This window comes from Bos indicus x Bos taurus, chromosome 15 (assembly GCF_003369695.1).
Source record: "Bos indicus x Bos taurus breed Angus x Brahman F1 hybrid chromosome 15, Bos_hybrid_MaternalHap_v2.0, whole genome shotgun sequence".
NCBI lineage: Eukaryota > Metazoa > Chordata > Mammalia > Artiodactyla > Bovidae > Bos > Bos indicus x Bos taurus.
Window position 1 is genome coordinate 55,055,900 of NC_040090.1, and position 24,341 is coordinate 55,080,240.

At 38.7% G+C, this 24,341-nt stretch overlaps 1 protein-coding gene across 1 annotated transcript in view; it reads right to left on the bottom strand.

The window, feature by feature from the left end:
• The window catches only part of ARCN1 (archain 1), a 29,874-nt gene extending 12,784 nt beyond the window's left edge, over nt 1–17,090 (bottom strand). The window contains exons 1-5 of the mRNA XM_027563580.1: nt 16,919–17,090; nt 4,243–4,506; nt 3,583–3,762; nt 3,248–3,453; nt 2,240–2,404 (exon numbers count right to left, since the gene is read on the bottom strand). Of these exons, the coding sequence (XP_027419381.1) occupies nt 2,240–2,404; nt 3,248–3,453; nt 3,583–3,762; nt 4,243–4,506; nt 16,919–16,921 (818 nt within the window). The 5' untranslated portion in view covers nt 16,922–17,090. The remainder of the gene's footprint in view (nt 1–2,239; nt 2,405–3,247; nt 3,454–3,582; nt 3,763–4,242; nt 4,507–16,918) is intronic.
• Between the last annotated feature and the right edge of the window lie 7,251 nt (nt 17,091–24,341).

Here is a 24,341-nt window from a genome sequence, read left to right on the forward strand (position 1 = left end):
GAACTAAAGAGCCTCTAGATGAAAGTGAAAGAGAAGAGTGAAAAAGCTGGCTTAAAACTCAACGTTCAGAAAACTAAGATCATGGCATCCGGTCCCATCACTTCATGGCACGTAGAAGGGTAAACGATGGAAACACTGACAGACTTTAATTTTTTGGGCTCCAAGATCACTGCAGATGGTGACTGCAGCCATGAACTTAAAAGATGCTTACTCCTTGGAAGGAAAGTTAGGACCAACCTAGACAATGTATTAAAAAGAGACATAACTTTGCCGAAAAGGTCTGTCTAGTCACAGCTATGGTTTTTCCAGTAGTCATGTGTGGATGTGAGAGTTGGACTATAAAGAAAGCTGAGCGCCGAAGAATTGATGCATTTGAACTGTGGTGTTGGAGAAGACTCTTGAGAGTCCCTTGGACTGCAAGGAGATCCAACCAGTCCATCCTAAAGGAGATCAGTCCTAGGTGTTCATTGGAAGGACTGATGCTGAAGCTGAAAACTCCAATACTTAGGCCACCTGATGTGAAGAAGTGACTCATTTGAAAAGACCCTGATGCTGGGAAAGATTGAAAGCAGGAGGAGAAGTGGACAACAGAGGATGAGATGGTTGGATGGCATTACTGATTCAATGGATATGAGTCTGAGTAAATTCCGGGAGTTGTTGATAGACAGGGAGCCCTGGCGGGCTGCAGTCCATGGGGTCACAAAGAATTGGACATGACTGAGCGACTGAACTGCAGTGAAAAAAAGCAAGTAGAAAATGTGTCAAGTACACCACCACTTATGTATAACAAGAGAAAAACAGAAATTATACCATATTTTTATTCATCTATACATATATTATCTCTCTTGGAAGATACACACAAAAACTAATTAATGCTAATTGTATCTGAAGAGAGAACCTTGAATGGCTGTGTGGGAAGAAGTTTTAGTGCAACATCCTTTGAACCTTTTGACTTTTGAACAACTACATGAATGTATAATCTAGTTTTTAAAATAAGTAAAATAAAAGGTACTGCTGTTATGGGCCATTATTAAGTACAATCTATCCATATTCCTCACTAAAACAGGTTTTAGCTGGGTGAACTTCAGTGGTTTAAAAAACCGTGCTGGCATCCTACTTTATTCTGTTCCAACCTCTAAGTCTTCCCAGAAACAAAAGCATGAGACTCAAGACCACAGAGACATGTATCTAAAGACAATGCATGGTGTCATTTACCTTCATAAGCATTCGCTCCATGCTCAAGAAGTATTCCAACATTCAGAAAAGAGTTTCAAGCTCTCTCTAGTACATGATAGTCTCCAACACCTTATTAAAATAGTGTCAAACCTGTCTCCCTCAGAGCAACAACTAGGAATAACACAGAACTTCAGTGATTTGAAAGATTTATCCCAGCAAAACACTGTTCATTTCATATAAAATAAGACACACAAAATACTCCTCTTTGAAGCACACCTGATAGAGGTATCCTCCCAGACTCATCTTTCACCTGACCTCAAAATCATCAGTAACAGTAGAAAGTCTGGGCTTCAAGACAAGAAATCTGAGTCATGAAAGTGTGAACTTGATAACTACCACTTAAAAATGTTACCAACCAGTACCATAGTCCTGCGATAAGAGACAAATCAAAATATTCTATACTGGCTTTAAATACTTAAAAAGCAAAAATAACACATTTGCTACTAAAGATATTTATAATTTTTGTCCTAATTAGAGAAAGACATGCCAAAATATAGTACAGAGTGAATCACTGTTCTAGTACTCCAACTCAAGTCCATTTTAAGAGACAAAGTATAAACTAAGCATGAAGAAAAGTTATTTTTTGTTTAATTTAACCACCACAGAGTTGGTAGAAAGGTTAAGTTCTAAACAGAAAACGGAAGGCTAAGAGTCCCCAGTTATGGTTCGAAGAGGGCAGAGGGGGAATATCTCATGTTCATACCTAAAATTTTACTGAAGTGTAGCTGATTTACAATGTTGTGTTTAATGTCTACTGTACAGCAAAGTGACTCAGTTATACATATTTATTTTTTTCATATTCCTTTCCATTATGGTTTATCACAGGATATTGAATGTAGTTCCCTGTGTGATAATATACAGTAGAACCCTGCTGTTTAGAATATACTCTTAAGTCTTTTATATCTGGAAAAATTAAAAAACACAAAAAGAATTTATAAAGTATTGAGATAAAAAAATTTTTAACACCATGTGGTCTGTTCCTACTGAACAAGTTACCACTTACCTCTCCATATTAATGGGTGGAGCATGCACTTTGGTTGCTTCAGAGGTACGCTTGCCCATATTGGAGGATATGATATTTTCGCCTTCAGATTTCAATTTGTCAACGAAGTTATCTACTTCCTTTCCTTTGGCTCCCAGTTTCAGAGCCTTGCTAGGGCCTGAAGGTCTAAGTGGAAGAATGCAAAAATAAAAAAAATACACACATGATTTAAAAAGTTAAAAACTAATTAATAATTCCCTATCACTAAAGCTTTCCCTAAAGCTGTTCTTTAAGAGAAATGTGAATACCTCAAGGGATAAACTAAAGTTTCCTAGTGTTTAGTGGACTACTAAACTATTTCTTGTTTGAACTGGCAGCTGGATCACTATTAACATGTAAGGTTCAGAGATTCTCTTTGGCCCAGTAGTTAGGATTCCATGCTTCCACTGCAGGGCACAGGTTCACAGGTTCACTCCCTGGTTGGGGAACTAAGATCTTGCATGCTATAGGGGCATGACCGAAAAACAAACAAACAAAAGAACCACATAAGCTTCAAGTACCCAAAGACCAAAGGTATACTTTGATAAGCATGTATGATCCGAGGAAAACTTTGTACCTTCTATCCAGATAAATATACTTATGTACAAACAAACTTTTTCATATAACTTTAGGTAGTTTAGATTCTCCCTGAAATCCATTTATGAACACTAGATTAAAAGTATGTGTCCCTTTAACAGTTAAATAACTCTTCTTCCAATATAAGGCAACTCTCATAGGAAATTGAGCTTCAAGGTAAAATTTGTAGAAGAACTCTCTTTCACACAAAAGGAAAAACACCGCCATCAGATTTCTCCCTTATCCCCATATTATCAATATGCAGCCAAATTTAATATTACAACTTACTTTATCAAGGCACACATTATTTAATAGTTTGCCTAGAAATCAGATATTGCTCTGAGATACACACATATAGCCTTCATCTGCCATTCTAGAACCACCTGTACTCTAGGTGATTACACTAGATTATACCTGGCTGGTGCGGGTGCCACTTTTGGTTTGTCAGTTTCAATGATGGTCTCTGTGATCATAGAAGTTGCGCTGCCTCCAGACACTGTGGAGCTTCCAAAGCCCCCAAATCCTGGTGCTTTTTTGCCCTGTCTCTCTGCATCTCTTCGGGCCTGCTGTAATTCTTTTGCTTTACGCCGCATCTCAGCCTTGGCTTCACGCTCTTGAGTCTACGAAAAGAGACATACTTGGATGCAGCTTTGAATTCAGACCAGACTAGTAAATAAAGAAAGGAAAGTCAGACAGAGAAGCCTAAAAGAAAGACACAAACCAGCAGTCTCAAAAAAGACCCTATTTACCTCTCTGACTGCTCTGAACACCTTCTCCTCATGGGAATCCATTTCTGTGAAGGTTCTGATCTGTGCCAGGTTAACATTCTCCCGGTATCCCAAGGCAACAATTTCGTCAAATGCAAAAATCAAATCAAAACAGTGCTCAGATATTTCATTCTCTTCTAAGGCTCGGCAATATTCAGGAATCTAATCATGAGGAACAATGGAAAAGAAATATTTAGAATGTATCAGCAGTTATGCTTTCCAATTCTTATCCTATAAAATACATATATTTCAATATGCCTGAATCGCTTTACTAGCTCCTTCCACTACTCTTTAAGCAAGTCTCTGGCATAAGCCTTTGTATGCCAGATGTGTGGCTACATCAACAAATTTCATCGAAAGAATATTATCTAAAAATATGGCCAAACAAGTGTCAGAACCACAATGGCAGGTTATAGTTACCGCTAAGGAACTGGGAAACAAAAGAGCAATTTTCATACTCTCCTTTGTAATATTTACAGTCTTAGGATATCCAGTAAAAGGAGATGTGACATAAGATGCTGGGATGGGGACTAGGTGCATAGAACACGCAAAATGATAAGCATCAGCTGCTTTGGGGAAAAAATAGTTTCACACAAAAACTTAAACTCCAAAAACCTTAATGCAATATTACAGGACTCTTACCACTCTTGAGAAGAGCCTTAGGGTCTCCAGATCTTCTAAGATGTTGCTGTTTTTGGTAGTGATCAGTACCATGTACAATTTCTCCATAGGCTGGTAAACATATCTGACACTCTCTGTTTCCACAAATGTATGTTGTTTTCCAGTGTTCATGAGCTTTGGAAAAGCTGCTAACAAGCCCTCAATCCGAGTTCGAGTCATCTCTACAAACTGTCGAGAAACAATAGCTTTTCCTGCTTTTGTACAGACTGCTGCTGCCAACAGCACCTGCAAGGAACATGTAAATAAGTACTAATCATTTTTTTACATGTGTTTTCTCAACATCTTCAGATCCGTAGAATGCCACACTCAGTTATTTAGTGATATAACTACTACTAGAATGCTGACTTTCAGATTCTACTTCATTGCTCTTTTAATTACACTATGTCATTCATAAGATAAAGGTGAAGTAGAGGAAAATGAAGCTATTACTCCTATTTTTCAATAACACACCTAGAGAAAAACTTAGTAAAGAAATAATTTTTTCTAAGCCTACACACATTATTAATCGGTACCCTGTGACTCAAAACTGGATTGCTCTCTGCTTTGGCAGACCCATAAATAGCTTAAACTTATTCAAGGAAAAACAAATTTCTACAGAGGTCTGATCAAGCAGGCTGAATAGTTATACAAGGCCCCAAAACTTTCCTTTCATTTTTACCTAAAACATGGAACCAATCTAGTGAGTCTAAATTTATCTTCTGCTCTTTGATTAACCCACACTAACTCACCTCCAGTCACACAAACAATCTGTAAAAGGAAAAACTAAGTGGCTCAATGTTTCACACAGGTTTTGACACTGGGCAATGATCAAGACCAACAGCCTTTTTTTCAGAGTCTGGCATTTCATTAAACAAAACAAAGCACCAAGGAAGATATGACCAAATGTCATTAGCAGAGTAGTAAGAAAATTAAGTATAGTGTTAACAGTCTCTTCATTGCAGGAACCCAGAAGTTTATAAGGAAGGACAAGTAACAGAAAGACTATTTACACATATCAGAAGCCTCAATACTAGGATACGATTTCTGAAATATTAACATTCTATTGGTCAGGTTCCTCAGTTTTACAGAAATCTTTCCTCTACAGGTGAGCAGCTGGAAAAAAAACACGTTAGTCAATTTGAGTATTCTTTTAGTTTCAAAACATCAATATAGTTTTACAGTGATTACAGGAGAACATAATGTCCTTATTCATCAAGGATAGGTCATCAGGTTATTTGGGAGATAGTTACTATCACACTTATGTCCAAGCAGCTAGGTAAAAACAATTTATAGTGAAAAAGTGTTTGATCTATATCTTGCACAAATAACTTTCCTCTACCAAACAGATCTTTATTTTTACTGATTGATTTATTTCCCATGAACATTGTGCACATTTTCTCACATGAAATCTCAAGAATAAATCCTATCAACTGCTCTATTTCCCAAATAACAACTGCAAGTTTAGAAAGAAACACATTTAAGAGAGTAATACAATTTTATGCTCCTGAGTCTATCAATTCTATGTTGAAACTTACCTTAATTATGCTGGCATAAAGTTATGTAGTATAGAATTCAAAAGTTAAAAAAAAAAAGTAGCTCTACTTCATAAATAAATACTTTCAGGAAGAATCTTGCTTTGTAAATTATATCCTTTTAAAAACATGTGTGCTCAGTCGCTCAGTTGTGCCCGATTCTTTGCGACCCCAGGAACTGCAGTCCGCGAGGCTCCTCTGTCCATGGGAATTCTCTAGGCAAGAATACTGGAGTGTCTCCCACATTGCAGGCAGATTCTTTACTCTCTGAGCCACCAAGGAAGCCCAAGAATACTGGAGTGAGTAGCCTATCCCTTCTCCAGGGGATCTTCCCCACCCAGGAATCGAACCAGGGTTTTCTGCATTACAGGCGTTCTTTACCACTTGAGATACCAGGGAAGCCCCTAAAATAGCCCCTGTATGTCTAAAATATATTTTTGTATTTATAAAATATAAAAATATATCTTTGTATCTTACATTTAAAAATATAAGATGATATTTTAGACATATGGAAAAGTAGAGAGTATAAAAATTACAGTTGATTACTTTAAAAATGGTAAATAAGCTCGCTTAAAAGTCCCAGAACAGTCATCTTTCCCCAAAATACTTATAATTTTAAAAAATAAATAAAGAGTTTTGTACTTAAGAAATGTATCATTCACCATCACAACTACTTGGGAGGTTGCTGTTATCACCCAGGCAAGAGGCAAGAAGATATACTGAGGGGAGTAAAAGATCCCCCAAAAAGAATAAAAATGCAACAAGGTTATGACCTATTCTTTTCAGAAGAAATCTTCCACTCCATGTCTTTATTATTTTGTTGCTGTTGTTGCTATGTAATTTTTTTTTAATTCAGCTTTATTGAGGCAGAATTAACATATAAACTTATAAGTGTATATGGTGATTTCACATCTTTCATTTTATTTTTTTCTTCCAGTTTAACTGAAATATAATTGACATACAGCACTGAAAGTTTAAGGTATGTAGCATGATGATTTGACTTAATATACATCACAAGTTTGGTGAACATCTGTCATCTCATATAGGTAGAACATTAAAGAAATATAAAAAACGGAATTCCCTCATGGTCCAGTGGTTAGAACTCTGCACTTTCACTACAAAGGACCCAAATTCGATCCCTACTCAGGGAACTAAGATCCTGTAAGCCGCCTGGCATGGCCAAAAAGAAATAGAAAAAAAACTTTTCCCTTGTGATGTGATTCTTTTAACAACTTTCATATATATATGATACAGCACTGTTAGTTATACTGATCATATTGTACACTGCATGTCCAGTACTTACTTAGCTTATAACTGGAAGTTTGCACTTTTTGACTACCTTCATCCAATCTCCCTCCCCCACCAGTCCCTGCCACTGGTGACCACAAATCTGATCTCTTTTCTACGAGTTTATTTTTTTAACAATAAGATTAAATTTATTTATTTTTAATTGGAGGATAATTGCTTTATAATATTGTATTGGCTATTTTTAAAGTATAACTGACCTACAACACTATGTTGGTTTTTGGTATACAACATAGTTATTCTGTATTTCTATACATTTTAAAATGTTCACCATGTTAACCTAGTCACCATCTGTTACCATATAAAAATATTACATAATTATAGACTATATTCCCCACATTGTCCCCATTCATGTCTTTAATAGTGTGAAATAAAGATTTCTTCAAAAAAGGGCAAGGACTCCTATAATTCTTGGTACAACACGTGTGCTTAGTCGTTCAGTCATGTCCGACTCTTTGCAACCCCATGGACTGTAGCCCACCAGGCTCCTCTGTCCACAGGGATTCTCCAGGCAAGAATACTGGAGTGGGTTGCCATGCCCTCCTCAGGGGATCTTCCTGACCCAGGGATAGAACCCAGCTCTCCCGCACTGCAGGCAGATTCTTTACCATCTGAGCCACCAGGGAAGCCCAAGAATACTGAAGTGGGTAGCCTATCCCTTCTCCAGGGGATCTTCCTGACCCAGGAATTGAGCCGGGGTCTCCTGGAGAAGGACATGGCAACCCACTCCAGTACTCTTGCCTGGAAAATCCCATGGACGGAGGAGCCTGGTAGGCTACAGTCCATGGGGTCGCAAAGAGTGGGACGCTGAGCAACTTCACTTTCATTTTTCACTTTCACGCACTGGAGCAGGAAATGGCAACCCACTCCAGTATTCTTGCCTGGAGAATCCCAGGGACAGAGGAGCCTGGTGGGCTGCCGTCTACAGGGTCGCACAGAGTCGGACACGACTGAAGTGACTTAGCAGCTCCTGCATTGTAGGTGGATTCTTCACCAGCTGAGCTACCAGGGAAGCCCTGGTACACACACAGTAATACCTTAATCTTGAAGAAGAAATTGACCTACAATTATCACCAGTCAAGAGACTTAGACTTGTTTAGAAGAATAAAACCAAATATACTCAAAAATTTGCTTTCACATTAATTTTTATCATATGAGGTTCATGTTCCAACCATCTGCATATTTCTGGCAGAAAAAGAAAAAAGCAAAGGTAGTTGCTGCTTTAGCTTATGAGTGATCAGCAGGTATGTCTTTGTATGTGTCATATTTGACACATATATCCAAATAAAGTAAGATTTCTGTCCCAATAGGAGCCCTCATAAAAGAACTACGTCACATAAAAATTTGTACACATGTTCACAGCAGCATTATTCAAAATACCTACCTAATACATAATAAAAAGTGAACACCGGGAATTCCCTAGCAGTCCAGTGGCTAGGATTTGGCACTTTCACTGCCATGACCCATGTTCAATCCCTGGTCAGGGAACTAAGATCCTGGAAGTCACAAGGCAGGGCCAAAAAAACTAAAAATCTGTGTATCTAAATAAGTAAATAAACAGTGAAAACCCAAATATCCACCAACTTATGATTGGATAAACAGAATGTGGTACATCCATACAATGGCATATTATTCAGCTATAAAAAGGAATGAAGAATATGCTATAGTATGGATGAACTTTGAAAATATTACACTAAATGAAAGAAACCAGATACAAAAGGCAACATCTCACATGATTTCATTTTCGTGAAACATCCAGAATAAGCAAATTCAGAGACAGAAAGTAGATGAGTGGTTACCAGGGACTGGGAAAGGGGAAATGGAAAGTGAAAGTGAAGTCGCCCAGTCGTGTCCAACTCTTTGGGATCCCATAGACTGTAGCCTACCAGGCTCCTCTGTCCATGGGATTTTCCAGGCAATAGTACTGGACTGGATTGCCATTTCCTTCTCCAGGGGATCTTCTCAACCCAGGGCTCGAACCCAGGTCTCCCACATTGTAGACAGACACTTTACCATCTGAGCCACCAGGGAAGTCCGTGAATAAAAAAAGGAATGGAAGGCAAACCCATAGATTAAAAGAGACTTAAGAGACATGTCAACCAATCACATTGTATAATCTTACTTGAATCCTGATTCAAATTACTGTTTAAAAAAATTATAAGACAAATGGGAAAATATGAACAGTGAATGAACAGTTAATGACATTAAGAAATTATTGATAAATTTAAGGTATGATATATCCATTAAAAGTATTTTTTAATATAAATTTATTTATTTTAATTGGAAGCTAATTACTCACTAAAAGCATTTTTTAGACAAGGAATATTTATTTTAAAAAAAAAAAAAAAAGAGTTCTATAGATTCAAATTCTTCTAGTCTTTCATATTAAAGACTTTCTCTCAATCACTTTACATTGAACATCTACATGAATTGTGTAGGGTAGATTTTATCCTCAGTCTCAAACTGTGCTAGTTTTACATGTACTAATAAAAGACCTTCTGATTTATAAATTATCCGGAGGATCAAAACTCACAATTTCATGTGTTGGATGTCAGTAATGATTTTTTTTTTCTTTTTCTGTACTACGAGGTTTGCGGGATCTTAAAATAGTTCACCAACCAGGGACTGAACCTGGGCTCTTGGCAGTGAAAGCCCAGACTCCCAGCCACTGGACTGCTAGGGAATTTCCAATAAATATTTCTTTTAAAATCAACTGCTCTACTGTAATACAAATGGGTTTTTATGACTCATAATAAAGCTTCCAAAAGTATCAATATGGTACATGGATTCAAAAAGTGCTAAATATTAAAAATTGTATGTCAAAGTTCTAGGAGACCGTAATTCAAAAAGCACACCTAGTGACAATGATGCCTGTGAAGAATTTGGATAAATCGTTTCATGAAGATAAGAACAGAAAAAAATGAATTATTTTTCAATTTAAAAATCAACAGTATATTTAAGTAAATTATTAAATACCTTAAGAACGTAAGTAAATTTTTAAATACTTTAAGAACGTAAGTAAATTTTTAAATACTTTAAATATTTGTGCTACAGTCCTAAAAGTTTATATACTCCAAAAAGGTTTCTTTAATATTCTCATCAGGAAAATGAAGAATTTCCTTATATTTGAGATTATCTCACATTGGTTTCTTCTTTTCCCAAAGACTATGTGAATTAGAAATAATGTTCTAAATTTGCAAAGAATCAAGTTAACATATCAGGAAAGTTAAATGACTGGAAGTGAGAAGATCTGGATCCTAGTTTTTGTTTTATTTACTATCTGTCTGATTTAAGTTATGTTTCAACCTCTCAGCCTCAGTTTCCTCCCTTAGAAAATGGAGCATCATCTGACAATCTCACAAGTTATTATGAGGACCAAATGAGAATAATAAAACTGTAAGCCAAAGCACTTATACCACAACACTTATATACAACTTATACCACATATACTCACAATGTAAAGCAGCATCACTATTAACTTGCCAAGAAATGTATCTTATTAAAACCTTTGTCATTTCAAAGCAATGGATTTTTACCTTTATGGATTTGGCAATATTTTAACAGATTAAAAATGGATACATACTCCCTAAAAAATTTTACATTTAATGTCAGAAAATTCATAGATCCTCTAGAGTAGTAATTCTCAAATGATCCATAGAGAAATCACTTTATGCAGTGAGAAATATTACTAATAAATGGGAGCACATTATAAATTTAATACTTACAAAGGGCCTCCTCACCAAAAAAAGGCTGAGAACCACAGTCCTACAAAGTATGATTCCCCCATCCGAGAATTTTGCAATGTTTTGACGAATAAAATAAGCCACAGTAGAAATACTAAGCATAGCACAATTTAAACACTTGAAGTCAAAAATCTACCCAGAGAAAGGATTGCTCAGACCAAACCTTCAGACCTATATATATATATATATATATATATATATATGCTGTTTAACTACAAAGCCCATATTTAATATATCTAATAACAGTAACTCTATTAGAAACAATGTTTATAGGCTTCAGGGTACTTCTCAGGCATCTAGAATTCAAAACACCTCCATACCATACGGATAAGAGTTTAGGTAAAAATTAACATCAAGGCAACATTTAAAGGGAAAAAGAAATTAAAGACAGCCTCTGACCAGAGAGGTGTATGCTATCCATTCAAACTTTGCTTTATCAATTGGGCATGGTCAAAGGCTAACTATAGTACTGGCAATCTCCATTTTGGCTGTATTACTATAAGAATTAACTAAATAATTATTTATTGGATACCTACTATACATACTAGATGCTCTCTGGGACTACAATGAGGAAATTAGTAGGACTGGCAGTCTTAAGAAATCTAGTAGGATCCCAAAAGTTCTTATCTCAAGAAAAATAAATTATTTTCTAACTATGTATAGTGATATTAACTAGACTTATTTTGATGATCATATCACAATATATACAAATATCAAATTATTATCCTGTAAATATGAAAGTAATATGCTGTACGTCAATTACACCTCAGAAAAAAAGGCGGCAGCAGCCTAGCAGGGATAAGACACAAACTAGGCAGAATGTGTAAAGTAATGCACTATGGGAATTCAGAGGAAGAAGAGATTACTTCTAGCTCACAAGATCATGAAGATTTGATGGAACAAACACTACTTAAATTATGCTTTGATCAATCAGGAAACTTGACTATGTAAAGATGAAGGAGCAGTAGGGTAAAATAGTAGGTCCTCTCTTTTGAGTCATTCCATCATTCAGACACAAGCAAATAAGGCTCCCAAAGTAGGACCGAAGTGCCCAAGACTAAGTATGACTCTCAACTTCAAAACACCCAAGACATCACAATCACAGTTCCCACAAAGTTGACATAGGTTTCTATTCATTATTATTCATGTTAACGCAGCAGTTAATAACTTGGTTGGGAGGTATGGTCAACAAGAGAAATTTAACCTATTCTAAATCAACATTCGTCTTCTTAAATGCCTTGAAATAATTTTCTCTTCATATCAATGTTTACCAATTATTAAAATACAGTATACACTAAAAGGTTAATTTTTCCTACTATAATTTGACCTGATTTTCTTTGGGAAACAGTGAATAAGTATAATTCTCTATACAGTTATTTTGCTTGTTTTTTACATTTTTGGAAAAGAGCATTTAGACCTAAAACAAACTTTCAAGAGTCCTTGCGTTTGTTTTTTTAAAAAATATTTATTTATTTGCCTGTGCCAGGTCTTAGCTGACAAGGGATTTTTTTTAAATTTTCCTTGCAGCATTCGAGATCTTAGTTGCAACATGTGGGTTCTAGTTCCCTGACTAGGGATTAAGCCCAGGCCCCCTGGATCCGGAGCACAGAGTTTTAGCCACTGGATCACCAGGGGAGTCCCTCTGGGCCCAGAGTTATGGAGATGATCTCCTCAGGATTGTTTTAAAAAATAAAGTTCCCCAATAGGTTAAACTTTGTTAGACAACTTTTCTCTTAATATACTTAAAATACTTTGAATATATTATCATTTGTTTTTGGATTAAATAACAACACTCTCCTATTCAAGTTCCTTGAATAAAGAAAGCTGGAGAATTAGATTTCTGTTCTGCCTCTACCACTAATTATATTACATTGGATGTCACTTAATCGCTTCTTGAAATACACCTAAAATACAGGTTGAAGTGAAGTGAAGTGTCCAACTTTTTGCGACCCCATGGACTGTAGCCTGCCAGGCTTCTCTGTCCATGGAATTCTCCAGGCCAGAATACTGGATTGGGTAGCCATTCCTTTCTCCAGGGTATCTTCCCAAACCCAGGGATCGAATCCAGGTCTCCCACATTGCAGGTGGATTCTTTGCCTTCTGAGGTTAGTTTATGTGAAAGTGCCTTTGCATCTCTATGATACTGTAACTCTAAGCATTTGAAAACTATAGCAACAGAAAATTTGCAATGTTTCCATTTCACACCCACTGCTCCAGTGATAACTACTTTGGAACCATGTTTTGCATTAATATTAAGCTGCCGAAAGGCAAACTGCCTAACCAAAACAAACCATATGTATGTTTATAGTGTACGTGTGTCAGATAGCTGCCATTATCATCCCTTCATCTCTACTAGCTATAGAGGTCCAAAAATAACAGGAAAAATATGACCAATTCCTTAAAGAAAAAAGTCAAAGACTTCCTCAAACCTCTAAATGCTTCAGTATTCCTCACTTCCACAATTAGCCAGTAACTCTGTTCTTTGTAATTCACTGTAATGATGATCTCTATATACTTCATGATCATATTAAGGCTAGTTTCTACAACTGTCATAAAGGATCATTTTGTCTTTCTTGCTTGCATGAAATGATTACAGATAATATCAAATCGGGGGAGATTACAATAAAACATAGAGCACAAAACAAAACCAAAACTTGAAGTTACTCAGTAAGAGTTTTAAGCTCATCACCAAGTTCCTGTCCTAAAACAAAAAACTTGTAGTAGAGTATAAAAATAAAAGGACATTGTTCTCAGTTTCTGCACTGTACTTCCTATTTGGAGAATAGACAAGATGGCAAATCAACAGAAACTCAAGAAATTATTTTCATTCTTTGCTCTCCTCTGAAACAACAATCAAAAAGATACATAAAGAATACAACAGGTGTGCAGCTGCTGTATTGCATATGAAAAAGAAAAAACACCCCCTAATTGGGAATTAGTTATTACTGTGTAGGATTTCCGGAGAAGGCGATGGCACCGCACTCCAGTACTCTTGCCTGGAAAATCCCATGGAGGAGCCTGGTGGGCTGCAGTCCATGGGGTCGCTAGGAGTCGGACACGACTGAGCGACTTCACTTTCACTTTTCACTTTCATCCACTGGAGAAGGAAATGGCAACCCACTCCAGTGTTCTTGCCTGGAGAATCCCAGGGACAGGGGAGCCTGGTGGGCTGCCGTCTATGGGGTCGCACAGAGTCGGACACGACTGAAGTGACTTAGCAGCAGTGTAGGATTTCAGTGCCCCCTGTCCCAGCCCCCAATCTCAGCCATAGAAACCCAAATCTAGCTTTCTAATAACTAATGATTCTTGAGAACTGAACATACTGTGATCACTGATATTTAATGAGATCACTACAATAGATTTACTCACTCCCCATACTTAGTAAATAAGAAAAGAATAGCACTCTGTAGATAAGCAAAGACTTCACAGATTAGGGCTACAATGAGACTTAATATCAAGTTCATTCAAATATAAACTTATTAAGGAAAAAAACTGACTATAATGATACCAGACAAATGTTAAGAAAGTAAGAACACGTTCTCATTAATTTGATGAAAACTAGAAAAAAGATTTTTTTTTGTATTTGATTTTATAACAAAGTCATCATAAATCATTTGTTTTTCCATTTGTTCATTTTATTTCTCTACTAGGACTTTGCAGTGTAGGACATTTTGCACCAAGTTCAGTCACTAAAGCTAAAGGAAATTTACTATTCAAAAACCAACATTTACATACTGATATCTACAATTTATTTTAAAGTGCATTTTAAAAATATATATTTATTTATTTGGCTGTATGAGCTCTTAATTGCAGAATGTGGGATCTAGTTCCCTGACCAGGGATCAAACCCGGGCCCCCCCCTGCATGGGGAGCGTGGAGTCTTAGCCACTGGGCCACCAGCGAAGCCCCTAAAATGCATTAAAAAAAAGATGACCACAGGATGGATGAATAATTAGATGTGTGATAAAGCAAAAATAGTGAAATGTTAATTACAGACTAGCTGGTGGTTACATGCGTGTTCACTGTAAAGCTCTCAACTTTCTTACATGTTTGAAAATTTTATTATAGATCAATTTTTAGAACTCTGGATACAGCTTTTAGATTCAAGAAATCTTTGCAAACTGTTACCCTATTTGGACATTTCTTTGTCCAGGGATCTCTTTGTAAAGGAACGGAACCCATAAATATTACACAGAAAAATACTTAATAATGCCTTAAGACTCAACAGAGCAGAATGTACTGAGATAAGTTGTTCTCCAGAGTACACAAACCTGTAGGTATCTGGATCATACCAAGTTCCAAATAATTCAGAACTATAGGCATATTTAAATGTGACACATCTGTATGTATATGCAGTGTCCAAATAACATGCAAAATTTATGTTTTTATGTTTACCACGTAACACCTAGGGCCCTATGGGCCCTCTGGGTATCGATGAATTAAAAATACTACTGGGGAAAAAAATAGCACGACGTTCCCAAGAACTTATCAACAAAACAAGGTTTTTGTTAAGATTATCTACATTTGGTTTATATAATAAAGCTTTTAATTTTGCTTTTAATGTTATACTCTGAAATGCACTACATGTACATCTAAGATGTAAAAAGAAAGTAGTTTTAAAATCACTACCCGAATACTAAGCCTTCTAGTGGAAATGAAGAAAGGAGTTTTTGGAAATTTTATGTCCAATATAAAAGTTTTATGAGACAAACCTGCTTGATGCAATTTATATGCCTGAAGCTGAAGAAAACTGTTCAGCGATTTAATGCCCAAGCCTGAATCTCCTCACCCACCAAGTTTTCATCTAAAAAGGTTGTGAACAGAACTTAGTATAACTGGCACCAAATTATATATTGTCATCTCTGAAATGTGTAGGAAGATGTTTTAAATCAAATTATTAATCTAGTGTCAAAAAGATAAATAAGAAAAGCACACCCTTCAAAAGATTAAACGACATAAAGTGCACTTTAAAAATTACTAGCTTCTTTGGAAGCAAAAAACTTCTACTTCACAAATGTTCACAAACCGTAGTGATGAAGCCGGACGTAGTGGAGTGAGCACTATGTTTTGTTTCATCTCTCACAAGCATTGATTTTAACTTTCTCCACTACAGACGAGATGGGAGAAGAAAATGGCAACCCATTCCAGCATTCTTGCCTGGACAGAGGAACCCGGTAGTCCATGTGATCGCAAAAGAGTCAACTTAGCCACTAAACCACCACCACCACAGATGAGAACGCGAAGATAATTCAACTGAAGACAAGTAAAAGGTCCCAAAGAATAAACCCCTTCTCACTCCTGTGAGACATCTGATTACGATATGCCACATCCACACTTCACCTGAACTATAAGCTCCTTGAAGACAGAAAACCTGTGTTCTCCACAACTGGCTCTCATCTTCCCAATGCTCTATTATACCCAATCACACCGACAAATGGACACACCTAACATCTACAGAAGCGGGCAGCAGGTTTCTGGGTTACCTGGGTCCTACAATTAGTGCCGTATCACTGTCAGAAGTTACTCCTTCCCGTTCTGTGCCTCCCTATGCACTTTCCTCTATTTCTCCTTTTCCAACAAACCAAAGAAAAAGTCCTCAACACTAATGATTTAGATTTCAAACATCCACGGCCTACGGAACACCGGGGATGAGAGGTGAGTTGATTACAGAACGAAGTGAACCCCTGACAGAAGCCCAACTTGGGGCGCCGAGGCACCCACTGAACCTGCTGGACACCAGAGGCCAGGTCAGCAGCGTGGGGTCCAAGACCCATCACTAAGAGGTAGGTTCTTGCAGAGCAAAAACCCCGGGCCCGCTTTAGGGCCCGAATCCCGGCAGAGGAGGGTGCCTAGCTGATGGCGGGGGAGGGCTGTGGGCGCGACGATAGAGGGACTGCAGTCAGGTCCCTCGGATCTCCTGCGGAGTCGATCACAGGGTGGAGAAGCCCCCAGAGCCCCGAGGAAGTGTCCGGCTCCCGGCTCTTGGGGCGGGGCTCCTCCAGCCCCAGCACAGGCCGGTAGCAGGGAGAACGGTTGAGCAAGGCCGGACGCGGGAGGTGAGCCCGGCTCGGGTCTTACCATGGTGACGGCGGTAGTGGGGCGCACCCGCGCGCTCCGGCTCCACTGCGGCTAGGGCTGGGGTCGGGGGAAGGGGAGGACCGGCCGCTCCGGACCTGCTGCCCCCCTGACAGGAGCGCCGCCAACTCGCCTCTTCCCAAGATGGCGTCCTCGAGCCACGTCTCCAACCGGAAACGGCGCGGGTCAAAGGGCGGGGGGCGGGGCGCCGTGAGGTGGAGAGACTGCGGGCGCCGGCTAGCAACGCAGGTTGTGCCAGGGAGGCCTGGGGGCTCGACCTCCAACGTGGAACCATAGGCTTGTCTCCCTTCCGTGTTCGTCAGCGCTTTTGGTTAACTTGCGACATCTCTTGCAGTTTATAAAGCTCTCAAAGAGACCGTATCATTTGATATACACGATAACTGGTGTTCATAAGGGACTAGTAGCCAGAATATACAAAGAACTTTTAAAATTCAACAATGGAAAGACAACTAATTCTATTTTTAAATGGCTAAAATAGCCATTTCTCTAAAAAAGGTATATAAATGACCGGTAGGCACGTAAAAAGATGCTCAACATCTTTAATCTTTAGAGAACCCCACTTCACATCCGTTAGGATGGTTGTAATAGAAAGTGTTGATGAGAATGTGGGAAAATTAAACCCTTATACACTGCTGGTGGAAGCATTAACTAGTGCTGCTGCTTTGGGAAACAGTTTGGCAGTTCCTCAAAAAATTAAACATAGTGTTACTGTGGGATCCAGCAATACCACTCCTAGGTATATATCCAAGAGAATTAAAAGAACATATCCAAAGAATTCACCTGTCAATGCAGGGGACGTGGGTTTGACCCCTGGTCCAGAAAGATACCACAAGCTGCAGAGCAACTAAACCCATGTACTGCAACTCCTGAGCCTTCTCTAGAGCCCCCATAGGGCAACTACACCCTGTGCTCTGGAATAAGAGAAGCACTGCAATGAGAAGCCTGGGCCCCTCAACAAAGAGTAGCCCCTGCTTTCCACAACCAGAGAAAGCCCACTCACAGCAGCAACGAACAGCCAGCACAACCAAAAAAAAAAAGTATATGTCCACACACAAATTTGTATTCTAATGTTCATACAAGCATTATTCATAATAGTAAAAAAAAGGAGACAGTCCAACCGTCCCATCAATTGATGAGTGAATAACAAAATGTAGTATATCTACTCAATGGAATGTTAGTCACAAAAAGGAATAAAGTATTGATATATGGCACAACATGGATGAACCTTGAAAGTATTACGTTAAGTGAAAAATGCCAGTTACAAAAAACCACATCTTACATGACTCAGTTTATATAAATTGTTCAGAACATACAAATACATAGAGACAGAAAGTAGGGCTGCAAGGGACTGGAGGAGGAGAGAAACAGAGAATGAGATTTGGTTTTTGCTCTTTTTCTTGGCTGCGCCTAGAGGCATGGGGGATCTTAGTTCCCCCACCAGGGATAGAACCTGTGTCCCCTGCTTTGGAAGCATGGAGTCTTAACCACTGGACTGCCAGAGAAGTCCCAAGGTTTGTTTTTTGGAGTGATGAAAATTTTCTAGAATTAGATAGAAGTGGTGGTGACACAATTTTGTGAATACACTAAACACCACTGAATTGTACACCTTCAAAAGGTGATTGTTACGGTAAATTATATCTTTTTTTAAAAAATGTGTAGAAAGCAGGGCAGTTACTGTACTTATGTCCATTTTGTAAATGAAGAAAATGATAAGTTTAAGAAACTATCTAAAGTTCTAGTTCTATAAAAGAAATTATTCAAATCTGGCCTTCTGATTGTATTGGTGTTTTTCCCTGACAAATGTCACACTTTACACATTATAGGTGATTCAGGGGTTCTTCCCTGTATTATTTTACCCCATGTTAGTAGCTTAACTCTTTATTCATTATTGCTACAATAATTTTATTGGGTGTTTATTTTGTATCAGATACTTTACACACATTATCTCTAACCCTTGTAAACAACAATCCCGATAAGGACGCTGAGGATCAAAGAAGTTAAGCATCTGTCCCAATTAATACAGCCAGCAAGTGGTAGAGCCAGGATTCAAACTCAGTTTTTCTTGTTACGTCACACTGCCTCTCTGTATCTCCTGTGTATTCCTTAATGTTTATTGAACAGTTACAATGTACCAGGCTTACTTCAAAATCTTCACACAGATTATCTCACTTAATCCTCACAAGATTTCTCTGAGATATGTACAATTTAATGCCTCCCTTTTGCAAGTGGGGAAACCAAGGTACAGAAAGGTACATTTTACCACAGGTCTCAGGACTAGAAAGTAGCCAAGCCAGGATTCCAACGAAGGGTGCTCATCTTCACAGCCTGCACCCTTGAATACTGCATTTTCGAATTCTCACTCTTATTTATTTCAATTTCATTTCCAATGGCTTTCTAGAAGAATCTTAATAAAACAAAAACTTTTCAACTTTAAATGTCTGGAAGGGTATATCAGTTCAGTTCAGTTCAGTCACTCAGTCGTGGCCAACTCTTTGAGACCCCATGAACCGCAGTACACCAGGCCTCCTTGTCCATCACCAACTCCTGGAGTTTACCCAAAACCATGTCCATTGACTTGGTAATGCCATCCAACCATCTCATCCTCTGTAGTCCCCTTCTCCTCCTACCCTCAATCTTTCCCAGCATCAAGGTCTTTTCTTTTCTTTTTTTCTCAAGGTCTTTTCAAATGAGTCAGCTCTTCGCGTCAGGTGGCCTAAGTATTGGAGTTTCAGCTTCAACATCAGTCCTTCCAATGAACACCCAGAACTGATCTCCTTAAGGATGGACTGGTTGGATCTCCTTGCAGTCCAAGGGACTCTCAAGAGTCTTCTCCAACACCACAGTTCAAAAGCATAAATTCTTCGGCGCTCAGCTTTCTTCACAGTCCAACTCTCACATCCATACATGACCCCTGGAAAAACTATACCCTTGACTAGACAGACCTTTGTTGACAAAGTAATGTCTCTGCTTTTGAATATGCTGTCTACGTTGGTCATAACTTTCCTCCAAAGAGTAAGTGTCTTTTAATTTCATGGCTGCAATCACCATCTGCAGTGATTTTGGAGCCCCAAAAAATAAAGTCAGCCACTGTTTCCACATCTATTTGCCATAAAGTGATGGGACCTGATGCCATGATCTTAGTTTTCTGAATGTTGAGCTTTAAGCCAACTTTTTCACTCTCCTCTTTCACTTTCATCAAGAGGCTCTTTAGTTCTTCTTCACTTTCTGCCATAATGGTGGTGTCATCTGCATATCTGGGTTATTGATATTTCTCCTGGCAATCTTGATTCCAGCTTGTGCTTCATCTAACTGGGCATTTTGCATGATGTACTCTGCACATACGTTAAATAAGCAGGGTGACATTATACAGTCTTGACGTACTCCTTTTCCTATTTGGAACCAGTCTGTTGTTCCATGTCCAGTTCTAACTCTTGCTTCCTGACCTGCATACAGGTTTCTCAAGAGGCAGGTCAGGTGGTCTGGTATTCCCATGTCTTTCAGAATTTTCCACAGTTTATTGTGATCCACACAGTCAAAGGTTTTGGCACAGTCAATAAAGCAGAAATAGATCTTTTTCTGGAACTCTCTTCCTTCTTCAATGATCCAGAGGATGTTGGCATTTGATCTCTGGTTCCTCTGCCTTTTCTAAAACGAGCTTGAACATCTGGAAGTTCACGGTTCACGTATTGCTGAAGCCTGGCTTGGAGAATTCTGAGCTTTACTTTACCAGGGTGTGAGATGAGTGCAGTTGTGCAGTAGTTTGAGCATTCTTTGGCATTGCCTTTCTCTGGGATTGGAATGAAAACTATATCAAACAGTAATCTTTAGTTAAAAGCACAAAATTTCTTTTAAAGATGAGCACATTCTTTAAAAAAATTTTATTTTATTTTATTGAAATATAGTTGATAGACAATGTTGTTTTAATTTCTGGTGTACAACAAAATGACACAGATATGCTTATATACTCTTTTTCATATTCTTTTCCATTATGGTTTATTACAGGACGTTGAATATAGGTCCCTGTGTTACAGAGTATACTTTGCTATTTCTCCATTCTATATATAATAGTTTGCATCTGCTAATCCCAGACTCCCAATTCATCCCTTCTCCACCCTCCTTCCCCTTGGCAACCACAAGTCTTTTCTCTGTCTGTGAGTCTAAAAAGGTGAACAAATTCTTAATTTAAAAAAGTAAAAATTCTGCCTAGAATTATTGCTTTAAATGGCAACTTCCAGGGGCCTTTAATATAGACTGCTGACGTTCACAAAAATCAATAGATGCTGGTTCTTTGAAAATATGAAATTAGCTGAAACTGCAGAATAGAAGCACCTGTGTAAGCATCCTTCTGAAGAGAACCTCAGAGGCACTATGTCATGATGATTAAAAGCAGAGACTTGGGAATTAGACTGACCCATTTTCACCCTTACTGCCTGGGTGACTTCAGGCAAGTTTTTTTAATTCTCCTAAACGTCAATTACCTAATTTATATATTGACAGTAACACTTACCTCATAAAGTTATGAAGTTAGAGAACATCTTAATAAATAAGATTATCTACTCTAAGTGTTCCTATATATTAAGTGCCCAACAATACATACCCATTATTGTTAGCCATAACACGACAAAATATTTTTTTTGTTTTGTAGTTCCCTTTTTAACCAGAAGTGTCTCAGAAGAGGTGTCTCTGGTTTTCCTTTTCAAAGGAAAATAACTTTTTGCTTTCCTCTGGCAGGTTTTCATGAACAAATTTCCAAAATTCTTTTATTTTGTTTCTCTCCCTCTGACTCCCCAAATTAACTATGTCTGTAATTTTTAAATACTTGTTCCTTACATTTTCATTCACTCATTCCTTCATTCATCCACTCAATGAGCATTTTGAAAGAACCTAATCAAAAAAGCAAGAGAGTTACAGAAAAACATCTTTTTTGATTAGATGTTTCTGCTTTATTGACTATGCCAAAGCCTTTGACTGTGTGGATCACAATAAACTGTAGGAAATTCTGAAGGAGATGGGAATACCAGACCACCTGACCTGCCTCTTGAGAAACCTGTATGCAAGTCAGGAAGCAAGAGTTAGAACTGGACATGGAACAACAGACTAGTTCCAAATAGGAAAAGGAGTATGTCAAGACTGTATAATGTCACCCTGCTTATTTAACTTATGTGCAGAGTACATCATGCAAAATGCCCAGTTAGATGAAGCACAAGCTGGAATCAAGATTGCCAGGAGAAATATCAATAACCCAGATATGCAGATGACACCACCCTTATGGCAGAAAGTGAAGAACTAAAGAGCCTCTTGATGAAAGTGAAAGAGGAGAGTGAAAAAGTTGGCTTAAAGCTCAACATTCGGAAAACTAAGATCATGGCATCAGGTCCCATCACTTCATGGCAAATAGATGGGGAAACAGGGGAAACAGTGGCTGACTTTATTTTTGGGGGCTCCAAAATCACTGCAGATGGTGACTGCAGCCATGAAATTAAAAGACACTTATTTAACTTATATGCAGAGTACATCATGAGAAACGCTGGGCTGGAAGAAGCACAAGCTGGAATCAAGATTGCCAGGAGAAATATCAATAACTTCAGATATGCAGATGACAACACCCTTATGGCAGAAAGTGAAGAGGAACTAAAAAGCTTCTTGATGAAAGTGAAAGACCAGAGTGAAAAAGTTGGTTTAAAGCTCAACATTCAGAAAACTAAGATCATGGCATCTGGTCCCATCACTTCATGGGAAATAGATGGGGAAACACTGGAAACAGTGTCAGACTTTATTTTTTGGGGCTCCAAAATCACTACAGATGGTGATTGCAGCCATGAAATTAAAAGACGCTTACTCCTTGGAAGGAAAGTTATGTGCAACCTAGAAAGCATATTCAAAAGCAGAGACATTACTTTGCCAACAAAGGTCCGTCTAGTCAAGGCTATGGTTTTTCCAGTGGTCATGTATGGATGTGAGAGTTGGACTGTGAAGAAAGCTGAGTGCCGAAGAATTTATGCTTTTGGACTGTGGTGTTGGAGAAGACTCTTGAGAGTCCCCTGGACTGCAAGGAGATACAGCCAGTCCATTCTAAAGGAGATCAGCCCTGGGATTTCTTTGGAAGGACTGATGCTAAAGCTGAAACTCCAATACTTTGGCCACCTCATGCGAAGAGTTGACTCACTGGAAAAGACTCTGATGCTGGGAGGGATTGGGGGCAGGAGGAGAAGGGGATGACAGAGGATGAGATGGCTGGATGGCATCATCGACTTGATGGACATGGGCATGGGTTTGGGTGAACTCTGGGAGTTGGTGATGGACAGGGAGGCCTGGCGTGCTGCAATTCATAGGGTCGCAAAGAGTTGGACACGACTGAGTGAGTGAACTGAATGAAGTGACTCCTTGAAAGAAAAGTTATGACCAAGCTAGGGAGCATATTAAATAGCTGAGACATTACTGTGTCAACAAAGGTCTGTTTAGTCAAGGCTATGGTTTTTCCAGTAGTCATGTATGAATGGGAGAAGGCAATGGCAACCCACTCCAGTATACTTGCCTGGAAATCCCATGGACGGAGGAGCCTGGTAGGCTGGACTCCAAGGGGTTGCGAAGAGTCGGACACGACTGAGCAACTTCCCTTTCACTTTTCACTTTCATGCATTGGAGAAGGAAATGGCAACCCACTCCAGTGTTCTTGCCTGGAGAATCCCAGGGACAGTGGAGCCTGGTGAGCTGCCATCTATGGGGTCGCACAGAGTCGGACATGACTGAAGCGACTTAGCAGCAGCATGTATGGATGTGAGAGTTGGACTATAAGGAAAGCTGAGTGCCAAAGAATTGATGCTTTTGAACTGTGGTGTTGGAGAAAACTCTTGAGAGTCCCTTGGACTGCAAGGAGATCCAACCAGTCCATCCTAAAGGAGATCAGTCCTGGGTGTTCATTGGAAGGACTGATGCTAAAGCTGAAACTCCAATACTTTGGCCACCTGATGCGAAGAGCTGACTCACTGAAAAAGACCCTGATGCTGGGAAAGATTAAGGGCAGGAGGAAAAGGGGATGACAGAGGATGAGATGGTTGGATGGCATCACCGACTCAATGGACATGGGTTTAGGTAAACTCCAGGAGTTGGTGATGGACAGGGAGGCCTGGCTTGCTGCGGTTCATGGGGTGGCCAAGAGTCCGACACCGCTGAGCTACTGAACTGACTAAACTGAATCTAAGCCATGCACTGATGCTATGAAAAGCTTAAAAAATAATTGGACACAGACCCTGCCCTAATGAAGTCCAGTCTTCTTGAGATAAAAATGCAATAGAATTAGTTAAATTTTAATCTCAGATAAATAATAATTTGTTAGTACTGTAAGTATATCCAATGCAATGGGAAACAATGGAGGGTAAGAAAGGACTATAATGTAATGCTGCTG